This window comes from Lethenteron reissneri, chromosome 57 (assembly GCF_015708825.2).
Source record: "Lethenteron reissneri isolate LAM-NWPU_2019-01 chromosome 57, ASM1570882v1, whole genome shotgun sequence".
Taxonomy (NCBI): Eukaryota; Metazoa; Chordata; class Hyperoartia; order Petromyzontiformes; family Petromyzontidae; genus Lethenteron; species Lethenteron reissneri.
Window position 1 is genome coordinate 1 of NC_083835.1, and position 12370 is coordinate 12370.

At 45.9% G+C, this 12370-nt stretch overlaps 1 protein-coding gene across 2 annotated transcripts in view; it reads right to left on the reverse strand.

Annotated features, from left to right (window-relative positions):
- Positions 1–3953: 3953 nt before the first annotated feature.
- The window catches only part of LOC133357144 (cullin-4A-like), a 39671-nt gene continuing 31254 nt past the window's right edge, over positions 3954–12370 (reverse strand). For both annotated transcript variants that reach the window (XM_061574943.1, XM_061574942.1), the window contains exons 18-20: positions 9465–9637; positions 8660–8812; positions 3954–7759 (exon numbers count right to left, since the gene is read on the reverse strand). In XM_061574943.1, coding sequence (XP_061430927.1) covers positions 7664–7759; positions 8660–8812; positions 9465–9637 — 422 coding nt within the window. In that variant the 3' untranslated portion in view covers positions 3954–7663. The remainder of the gene's footprint in view (positions 7760–8659; positions 8813–9464; positions 9638–12370) is intronic.

The window sequence follows — 12370 nt, forward strand, 5'->3', positions numbered from 1 at the left end:
AACCGACTGATGAAGACAAAGAGATTAGAGAAACACATTTGTATATATGTGACACGGAAAGGGTATCAACAAAAGACAAACAAAACTGTTCTATGTTTCCAGGGAGGTGGGGGGGGCTCCAGTAACTCAGCACTGGAAAGGAGCTCACAGGGAAACTCACGCGACCCTCTTCGAGCCACCCGACACCAGAGGGAGTTGTGCGCGTGCCATCACGTGAAACGCATAAGGCGGCTGGATAATATAATCAACACTCGCCATATTCCGGTGAAAGGTCACGGAGCCCACCATAGTATGACGCAAGAGTTCACTCCCCTGTACAAGGGGGTCGATAGTGGCGTCTGTGTACACATTGTACAGCTTCAGCCAGGATGCCAACACGTTCAGCCTTTGCACATTCCATCCACACGACACCGAACTTTTCCATTAATAAACAAAGTAGTTGCGAATTAACATCATGGTTGGGGGTTAATTCAACCCATCATCCTTCTGGGATCAATCAAATTAGTTCGTTTTCTTGGACAAGTCAACAGTGGTTGTCCTATGGAGCGACATTCCCTGCCACATGAATGATGATTTTCCACTACTGTCCCAGGACTAAAAACTGATGAGCACTGCACCAATGCAAATTTAATCGGGAAATAACTTTGCGTATTTAAGCCAAGTAATATGTTGTGTCGAAAGTGTTCATATGGTCGAAACACTCGTATACGTAAATGTAAGCCGGGGTGCAGTGAAAAAGCCACTGTGTATTTGTCTTGATTTTAAGCTTTCGTGACTGCAGGAATCCATACTCTTTGGTTCTTTCGGTAAAGTTACGTAGGTAGAAAACATATCACCTTCCGGGCGCAACACAAGCGTCCGTCATCCGGTGGTTTATTTTACACCTACGTGACTTTACCGAAAGAACCAAAGAGTTAGTTTATTTGTCATTTAAATGTTGATTTAACGTACTGTGCATCACAGCATAATCGCCTTCAAAGCAAGAAATGTGATGCAGTAGCAATCCGTCTACTGTGGAAGCCTCACAGACGTACAGTCAATTAAGCCTTCAGAGCCGGGATTAGGCAGCTCAAGTTAGAAACATTCTTTACAAGTTTGTGCCACCAATAATCCGTGTGACACGGCGTAACCACGGCAAGCTCAGCCCGGTGCCCTCCCCAGGGCTTGAACTCACTGCCACGGGTCGAGTGCAGCCCTCTGCGCCACTGAGTCACCCAACACATGAAGAAATGCCGATCGACTTGCTGCAGAAGAGAATGTGGTGATGTTAACAATTGCCTTGCAAGTACGAACACCTTTAAAGTTATTAGTGTTCTAAGATAACTATACGTTTTCATTGAAACTGCAACGACTGCATCAGTGTGGGTTTCGACTCACGGCAGTGAACCCATATCCCAAACACTCTCAGCTCCCATTACTTGGACATCTGTGGAGCAAAAGCTTCATAGCTCATCAGATTCCTCCAGTCTAAATAAATATTCTAATTCTGACCTCTGTCAATCGTATTGCTATTACAAGTCACATTGTGTGAGATATACACACAAGGCAGTTCCTACGGGAAACGACTCGCAGTGGCCGCGCTGAGATATGCATGGGAGTCCGTAGACCAGGAGAGACCGGTTCCACCTGGGGTGGAAACATTAGTAGCAACTACCAACTCCTTTACATGGTCAGTAAGTTATGCAGTATGTGACTGAATTAGTCGCCTGATTGAAGTTACGTAAATAACTGTTAATGGCCGCTTAGAGAAGCACCACGCACCAGCCAATGTTAACTCGCTTCAAGGGAATGGTTGCACACGCGACAACAAAGGGGCGATCTGGGAAAGAAAGAAAACTCAACCACCAATTCAACACGAGACCCAGCGCGGCTCCGCTGCAGCACTTGGCAATCCACATTCGACAGGGTTTACTTCATTGTTTCCGCCTCCCCGACTCACGATTTATTTCGTGAAACGGAACGCTCAGCAAAGCCCGACTTTCTGGACAATATTTGATGAATATTCTAGGACACTCGTTAAATTCAGCAAACTAAAATTGACGCAGTAAACAAGACGCGCAGCGGACGCGTGGTCACAGGCGCATTACCAACAACAACAACAACAGACAACACCAACAAAAGAGTTCGCGTCGTGAGCAGTGCAGACGATGGGGAAAGCAGCAGTGGCAGTGTGGAGGAGGGTCGGGAGTGGGCAGTGCGGAGTGGACGGAAAGCGCGCGTATAGGGGGAAGTTGCCGAGCGCGGAGAGTTGCCGAGCCCGCACACGAGGGTCTCTTCTCACCCGAGTGCGCGATGAGCACGAGGAGGAAGAGGAGGCCGAGGCCCGCGGTCGCCGTGGTCGCCGTGGTCGCCATGTCTCCGTCTCAGCTGTTTCTGCTCGTGACTCCCCCACTTCCGCCTCACGCTCAGGACAGCACGTGACCGGTGATGGGCGGGGCTGATTGGCGCCCACAGCCACGTGCGACGCTTTAAACGGGCGGGAAAGCCGTACCACGTGACGCCGGATAACGAACTTCATTGGTTGAGCGCGCCAAGGCGGGGTGACTCGTTGGTATTTATGGGGGTCACGTGATACGGCGGGGAGGGAGGTCTCGTGACCGTGCGCGTGATCGACTCGGGATCACGTGGGAGTTGATCAGAGGTCGCAATCGGGTTTCTGATACCCGTACCCCACCCGATACCCGGCTACCCGGCCGGGTATCGGGTACCCGTTTGCGACCCTGGTGCGGCCGGGTACGGGTAAGGAATCAAAACCCGTTTGCGACCTCTGGAGTTGATGCTTCACACACGAAGACGGCCCCCGTATCGCCCGAGATGACTGATGGGACAAGGTTCTCTGAGTTGTACACTTCGGCGGGCAGGGCACACACGACGGCCGGGCGTGGTGTTGGACATCCCCACATCCCTGATTGTCATGCCAGCCTTCATATTCTTAGCCAAATTAGCTGCATCATGCAGCTAATTCGGCTGTGACGGTCCCACCTGATGACGGAGACTTGTGTTGCCTCCGAAACGTCGTGATTTTTTGTTTTATTTTATTTTCATTAATTTTGATGTTTTACCTACGTGACTTTACCGAAAAAACCTAAGAATATGAATCCTTGCACTCACGAAAGCTTCAAATCTAGAATTAATGCCAGCCTTCATTCGTGCTTTATACTGTTTTTCTATTCGCGTGTTTTGTATATAACTGTTAAATATGCAATACAATAATAGGGGTTTCCCCCTTTTTTCTGGCAACAAAACTGAAACATTTTACAAGGATTCATCTCTGCATTAACCACAATACTTGCAGTCAAAATGCAAACAAAAACACTAATATATGCATTGTCCTTGAAACTGATTGGTCCACACCAGGGACGGCTTAGGAGGTTTAATGATGTTAAATATACCTCGTTTGTTTAATATTCCGATACTCGGTTCTCGGCAAAATTGTGTTTGTTTGCGTTGCTCGCGCACCACGGATCTCCTTTGTAATAAACTCCTTTAAAAAATGTTTTTTTTAACAACGGTTTTATTAACAACTTCGTTTAACTCACGGTCGAGACACGTGGCGCCTGCGTTTTGTGCGAGCCGATTCCACAGTTTAGGGACCGCGGCGTTTTTTACCTACGCAAATATATAAATAACGCGTCCATACAAAATGTAAATTGCTTTAAAGTAGCGAATTAATTGATGACGATTTTGATACAGGCATGCATGATCACCGGATCCGAGGACGTGTGCAAAATGTGGAATTGATTGGACAACGGGAAGTGGACGAATTTTTGATTACAAGATTTAACCACGACAAACAGAGGAATCAAGTTAAGTAAAACCGTTTAAAATAGCCGGGAAACTGGCACAAAAGGATCATCTGTTGCAACAAATCAAGAACTGTAAATCAAACCATTGCCCCAGCTGAACAGTACAATAGGTTATTCCAAACAAGACTGAGATGCGAGATCTGCTGATCTGAATATACAGCACTTTATTTTCCTTACAATTCAAAAGTACTTTAATTTACAATACAAATCAAACCAACATGGAGCCGTGCAATGTTTTGTTTTCATTTTATAAACTGCTTTTATTTTTTAAATTCAATGTAAAGTTTAATAATGAAATATAGCCAGCGTAATGACATACACATCAGTTCAAATCTGTTGAACTGAACCACACATAAGCGCTTTCCATGAACTGTTTTGCGTGCATGTGTACATCGTGCCCAATGACAGCGTTCGCTTTAAACGCCATGAGTCGGGATGACGCTGCAAGGCCAGGGTGGGACTGAGCACGCACGCAATCGGCAATTCGCCATGACCAAACATTACATGAAAAGAGCACGCATCTCACACTGTGCAGTCTCATTTCAACGCAGATAACACAAGTCATACATAACGGGGTTCCTAAAACAACTGTACTTACGGATATGGACTAAAAAATAAAGTTTAATATCCATGAACATGTGCGGTCACCACATTGCAAACTGAGCATCATCTCGAGTGGCTCGACTCTGGGGGATCCTTGGATGGGGCGTCACGTGCTGAAGGGGTTGAATTTGTAAAACTGCCTGTGCTGTATTTTAACCCATCTCCACTCTCACAGAGGGCGACAAAAGCGTGGCCACCATTCAACGAGGTCCATTAGGAGTCAAGTACATTAGTTGTATTGCAACACTGACCGTTGGGTCAATACAAAGGTCTGTGCTCTTGACACTCATAGATCTGTAATCAGGGTGGTTGCTCCAATGGATATCTGTGTTAATCAAAAACGGTGTCCTATTGAGAAAGATCCCACTAATGCCATATCTCAGGTATCAGGCCGGACACTGTCAGTGTGGACATTGGTAAGGACACAGTGGGACAATTCAGGCTGGCTCCGTGCTCAATCATTCTCCATGCGGCGACGAACCCTGTGAGCCAGTGGCAGTGTCGATCGATCATGCAGGGATGTGTCGTGCTGGGAAACCATCTTATGGGCAACTTCGTCAAGCCGAAAGGACGCTGTAGAGCAAGTAGATGTCTTACTTGTATGTGGAGCACAGTCAAAACTCCAGGCACTCGTTTTATCCCACATTTAAAAGGGAATTGGTCAAACAGAGCAAGTAGGATTCTACTAAAGCGTTGAGAGTCAGCAAGGCTTTCTGGGTGAACATATCAAATTATAGTTTGAGAAAATATTAACGATGACTAAGTGAGGACCTTTACAGAGTATATTTCAGCAGAATCTGCAGTATTGTCAGTGTTTCCTGACAGGAAATTTTCAATGTAAAACTGAACCTCCACAACAAATGGACAATATATGACTCTTACTAATGACACCTGTCTTTGACCAGCCCTCACAGCATTTAAATGGCATTACTGTCACTATCAGTACGGTTTATCTATTAGCAGTGAACGCTGCTTCTGAGCAACTACACGAATTACACTTTGTAAATGTATTTATTTACTCAAGCAGCATTTAGCCAAATTTTCATGCTTAATTTACTCAATTCTTAATTCATATTCCTTCATGCCTGAAAGGGCTCGGAGAAACCAACGCAGAGTATTCTCCTCGAGGAGAGAATACTCAAACTCCACGTGTCAGAAACCTACTTGCTGGGCTGCTTCTTACAGGGGCGATGGATGGCGCAAGAGAAACCAAAAGAAAAACCTCAACAGAATAGAGATGAATGCATACATATGGGTGCTCTGCGATATCCTGAGGTTTAACTTAAAGTCTACATTTCCACAGCCCAAATTAACCAGTCATGAGAGACATGGTGCGATGTATCATCATCCTGTTGGCGAGAACACAAGGCTCTCGGCAGGGACCCTGGGTCTGAGGCTACCAGACTTGCCAGCACACAGGTACGGATGAAATTAGTAAAAGCATGTCGCACCTAAATCTTGACGTAAAGCTTTCGTGACTGCTGGAATTCATATCATTTGGATCTTTCGGTAAAGTCACGTAGATAGGTTCAAAGAAAACAAAAAAATAAGTTTCGATCACAACACAAGCGGTCGTCATCAGGTGGTGTTGCGATCGAAACGTACTTTTTAACTTTCTTTGAACCTATCTACATGACTTTACCGTAAGACCCAAAGAATAAGCATGTTGGAACCTTATCTCTAATTTCACAGATACCTCTTTAGCGCCCACGAGTGACCTAAGCTTTAGCCCAATTAACAGGACCTCATCATTTTCCTCAAAGTGTGACCTGGACCTACAGATCGGAGTTAAACAGGTGACTGGTTATCACCGTGAGCAACTAGCAAGGCCTTCGGGACCCACTCACTCCAGCATGAATTTAATACGTGGGGCATCACAGCCAACTACAGCTTTGTGAACTCAATCAACATTGTCTAAACTCGAAAATAAATACCCAGCAAATCGTTTGACTTAATTACGCTGAGAAAGTAGAGCAATCGATAGTCACAACTGTGGTGCCAACAGGAGAACTGCGAGACAGTAAATCCAGCAGCACTGGCCACTCGGGGCCCCAGCGAGTTATTGCTTTCATTACTTCTACGCCTGGCACAGCGAACCGAGGCGACACAATCTCGGCACGAGGGATGGAAAACTGGCAACACAAGGTAGCACCGAGGCAGCCGCAACCAAAACATCAACAGCGAATCAACGTAAGGTGAACGCTTTAACACTGGCGTCAGTGGTGCAGTCGAGGTTTTAACAGAAACTAGCAGAGAAAGGATCTGCATGGATAAACGGGGACGCTCATTTGTTTTAAAAAATAAACAAGTGCACAGGCCTACTAGCCGAGGCTCCAGACTCTACGTTGCTGAACCGAGCCCTATCCTTTCTTGGATGCATCCTCAGCTCAACTCACACATCCAAGGAGGATGCGACTTTAAAGCAGAAGGCGGCCGTGCTCGTGGCCAAAATGGAAATGCAGCATTTAGGCAAAGTCTGGATGCCATGGAGCTGTTTGAAGCGCTGGCGATGGGGTTCGCTCCAGTTTGCCGAGGCTTTGGCCCCGTGGCGCCGCATGCAGACGCAAGTTTGGCTGCAGCGGTAATCATAGCGCATGGCAGGGACTGATGCTCACTGCGTGAAGCAGTTTGTTCCTTCCACGTGCGCATTTCTAATTTTTTTTTCAGTGTTCACTCTCCCAAGCGATCGTGAGGAGCAGAATTTTCAGCTGAACCCTTGGGGACACAAGCGGCCCACACCATTCCACTTTCCCCACAAACCAGTGTCAGAGGCAAAGTAGGCCATTATGAAGGAGCAGGGGCAGCAGTAGATGGGCAAGATGACCTCGGTCTTGAACTGGGCACCACCAATGCCATTGCAGATTTGTCCCCACTCCAGGCCAGGCTTCCAAGTGACACGGCATGGTGTTACCAACGCCATCTGCTAAATGCACATGGGCATCCGGCAGCTACACTCGTGTGTCCACGTCACTTCTGCGTTTCAGCACCAAGCACAGACGTAGGGCGGCGACGTGTGTACACAAACTTTAATTCATCCACTCACTTAACTCCAAAACCTGCATCAACACTATTGAGTTTTACTCGCTGTCGCATCGCGTTGCTTCCCCACACACTCTGCTCAGATTTGTCCATGGGTTAAAGCGTCCGTTTTGCAGACGAGCGTCGCTCCGCTCAGCTGCCGTGTCCGGTTTTTGGGAAGCAACGCTGCCCCAGTAAAAGCAGGGTCCCCCACGCTGCTCCGCCCCCCTTCACTCTCAGGCCACGTAGTGGTACTGATTGGCATTCTCCTTGTCGCGCTCCATGTAATCCCGGTCGATCAGAGACTCGATACGCTTTTTGAGGTCGGCCGGCTACAGGAGAATGAAGAAACAAAAAACAGCGACAATGTATGAGCGAGCGAGAGAGAAGATGCGAGCCCTGAGAGAGTGACCCTGTAAACATGAGCAATCGCCTAACAGTGAGCACACGTGCATGAGTGTGCGAGAAGAAAATGTACGCACAGGCATATAAGTGCGTGCACGTATATGAATATATAGGTATATGTGTAACAGGCTTTTGTTATATGGTCACTGAGAGAAGAGAAAGATGGACTGGTCTGACTGACTTGCTTCAGGAAACACTGAAGTTTGCAGTGACTTGAATAGACCTGATAGGCAGGGCTGGGTAGTGGACATACATTGATTTAAGTGACTGAAACCTCAAGAATTACAGAATGAGAAATCTTAATTTCACGTCAGTCGGTTGAATTGGCCTAAACGTCGAGATCTTCCTCTCGTATCAGTGACAGATCAAAACAAGGAATATCAAGCATATGCATGAATTATGTAAAGCGCTCAACCCGTTTGAACTGGAAAGTACTAATTTGCGACAAAAATGTTGCTCAACGCTATGATGTCAAACGCCATGTGATTTAGTAAGCGACGTAATGGGTAGCTGAGGCGTCTATGGTGTGTGACATCACCTTATTAAGTGGCTTATCCATCTCTGGCTGCTATTTTTTATTGTACCGTTCAGCTGGGGATCAATTTCGCTGATTTATTCAATGGTAATTCCAAACATAGCAACAAGATACAATTTAATTCATATTGGATAATTCTTAAGAGAGTTGTCATGATTCTATTTTACAGACGGTAGAACTAATGCATGTTGCTTTCATCCTTAGTTGGTAATTATTACTTAAAAGCTGTGTGTTACCTCGTAATTAACAGTTTTCTTACGTGTAAGTAAGGTTGTGTGTTTGTTAGCATCACCTTTACGGGAAACTTGAGCTGGTTGTAGAGTTCCGTGACGAGCAGGTTGTGACTCAGTGTCTTCCTCATCTTCATGATGCGCACGATGGCTGCATCAATCTGGTACTGCCGGTCTTGGAACACGCGCTCGTGCGTGCTCGCCTGCTCCTCCACCTGCCGTGATGCACACAGAGAGGCACTAAGACATCTCCTCGCTATGTGAAGGAAAATCGCCAAATATCAAATACCACCACAGTACTGTCTCCTCAGATCTCAGAAGCGAAGCAGATTTGAGCCTGGTTAGTACTTGGATGGGATAATGCCTGGGAATACCAGGTCTTGTAGGCTTGGACAAATGAGCCGACAGGCTAGCAATTAATTTACTCCATCTATGTGGATGGATTAAATTACAGCAGCTTCCTCGCTGAAGTTTCCTCCCACAAGACAAGCACTCATTAATATAAATGGCCAACATTCCAATGCCGGACCCTGTTGAAAAAGAGTATTAAGACAGCTATTTCGGGTTAAATTCATTACATTGTGATCACTGTTCTCTGAATTGCAATTTCTCAAATTTGTAAGCGACTTGACAATCAGTCGCTAGACTCCACCCTGTTAATCTTTCAGTTTGCAAAAACCGAAGGTGTGGATAATAGTGGATTAATAGAGCCATGGATAAGAGGCATTTCACTTTGATGCTCTAGTCCATGCGGTGTCCCGTAACTATCCTATCATGTTGCGCAACTCCTGGATCATGTAATGCCACATGTAGATCGCACAACCTGTGATATTGCGCAACCTTTGAGTTGTTGAGCTAACCCCTCACCGTCTCCTTCATCTGGATCTGGTTGATCTTGATGCGGAAGAGCTTGTGCTTGAAGTCCCCGTTGAGAAGGAAGTGGTCCCCGTCCTCCACGTCCTTGCTCTTGGGCTCTTTGTTGATGACGCGTGCCTTCCCACACGCCAGTGACTGCAGTGTACGCCGCAGCTCCCCATCCTCTGTACGCATCGTAAACAGACATGCAACACACACCCGTGAGACTCATGTGTACTACGCGGCTCTCCGTCGTCTGCGAGCGAGCACATATATACACAAAAATGAAGACCCCCAGTATAGCCTTAACAAACTGTTGGGGCAAGTGCTACTAGCGAGCACCTATTAAGGTTGATACGGCACACAAGGGGGTGGGTGGCCAGAACCACGCCGGGCAACCTTTGTCTCCCCAATGGTAATGTTTACACATTACACCAGGTACTCGTATGATGTGGAGTCGACCTAGGGGAGGCCGTGCGTGGGAATCGATCTACTGTATGTACATACAGTGCCACTATGTACATAGAGAAGCGCACACACACACACGTCTACATATATAGAGACGTGTACATTTATACACAAAAATCTGTACGCACGCACACACATGTATACATGTATACACAAAGGTGCAAACCTGTAAAAGCCTTTAACAGACTGTTGGAGTCAGTGCTGTTGGCAAGCACCTCTTAAGGCTGGCATGGCACACGAGGGTATGGGTGGCCAGCACCACACCAGGCCACCTTTGTCTCTCCACACCAGGTGCTCATTGAAGGCTGAATCGACCTGGCGAAGGCCCAGGACCTGTTCAAATTTTTATCACTGATGTTGGCCGTAAGTGGGAATTGAACTTGGGTCACCGGGTTTGTAATGCAGTGCGCTATCCACTTCGCTACCACTACACGTGTACACATACACGGACACCTGTACATGCACACGTATACACACACAGGTGTACAAATACACACGGGGGTCATTCAGGAAGGCTTCTCGGTACGCGCTCACTGTGCACAAGGCAGCACAAGGGTTAAGCCAACAGCCAGCACAGGTTAGGCATTATCGAGACACATGACAGGGCCATAAAGAATGTCCACAGCTCACGCGGGGAGACAATGAGACTTGCCTCGCTGATAGATAAGACTCAGGCAAACATGGTTACTCAGAGACAAAGACAACTCGCATGGAGAGGAGGTATTGGACTCAGACGCACATGGAGACAATGCAGGGATATGGACACATTGAGAAGCCTGGAGACACAGCCTCATACCACAGGGGTGGTCAAAGGTTTGAAAAGGCAGCATTAAAAGCAAATTTTTTTTCACAAACTTGTTTTGATCAATTAGTTTATTTTGAGTTCGATAATCTAGGTATGTTAATTTTTTTACTATATCCCTCCAACAACCGACAGCCAATCAAACCAAGTTGTCATTTTGGCAAATATACCAACTAAATAGTTTTTTCAATAAAACAAAAAGTTTAAAGGTGTACAGAATGTTTGCAATTTTATACATTTCGCTGCAGATTACATTCAGCATCATCTGGTATTACCAAGATCCCAGCTCTCCCCTGAAAGTTTCCTTATCTAGGTCCTTCAGTAGGTGCCATGACATCATCATAACAGCCATGCAATTGGACCAGTTGAATAGAGTTGATTGCTGGTTGATTGGTTGTGAATGGCAGGATAGATTATTGTATTAAGGTGAATCTATTTAGTAACTGGTGAAAAGAAGCTCTCCTTAATTTGTTTAGGTAAAAACAGTGGCACGTGGTTACGTAAAAGTGTACCAATAAATCAGCGTGTCTGCTCAAAACGCTAACTGTTGTGTACTGAACATTAACTGGGTTTGAGTCCAATACCAATAAAAGTGTTCATCTGCCAGGTGCTTTAAAACGTGTAGGGGTTGCAATGGGCTTGGTCATGTGACCTTGAATTAAAGTCAGCATTTGAGGTCATGACTGCCAATGATGTTATCGTCATGGTGGCGAGGATATGTGATCTCCCTCACCTGGTATGCAGGCTGTCGTGGGTTCGATCCTGACCCTGACGCCTGTATATTTAGAGTTCCCATGTTTACCCCGTAAATTCATGGGTTTTTCTCCGGGTCCTCCGGTTTTACCCTCCACATTTAGAAACCTGCGTTCAGATTATTTGGCTGCTACTAAAAAATTCCACATGACACGCCACTTTGATGAGCTGTCATGTTTGTCCAGGTCACCTCTGAAAAAGAGCTAATAGCCGAGTGAGCTTTACCTGGTTAATAAAATAGTTTAGTTTAGATTATGGGAAGCACGAGCAGAGAGCACAGATCGATAGAGACCCCAGAGACTTGGGGTTCAAATTCAGGTATCAGCCCCCATCAGTAAAGTACAATTAAAATGAAGTGTCTTGTCTGATTACTTGTTTGGGGTGCATGTGTCATGGCCGTTTCTATTCTTGTGTATGCAAATGTTCAGGATCTAAATGCCAACGTCAAGGTCTGCTCGCCACGAAGGGGCTCCAGGAGAAAGTTCGTGTAGTATTGCTATCCTTCCATTGCAGACGTGGCAGACTAGTGGTTTGGGTTGCATGGCCACAATTGTACTGTGGTGTTTGAGAATATATTCATTTGCAAGTGTGATTTCCCTCTCTGTATACATATTCATCTTCTTGGTTCTTTCGGTTATTTCACGTAGAAGGAAAGGAAAAAAAATAAAATACAACATAATAAAATAATTCTCACGACGTTTCTATATATATCTTGTATTCTCCGCAGGGAATGGATTCTTTGCTACGCTGCAAGCTTCCTACCACCACTCTCCCATTGACATATTTCATTGCTTCCTCTTAGTACCTTTCACGCGACGGTCAATGGTATAGTGTATAGCATATTGTACAATAATACATAGTATTAAAATGTAATGGTTAATACAATGTATAAGGT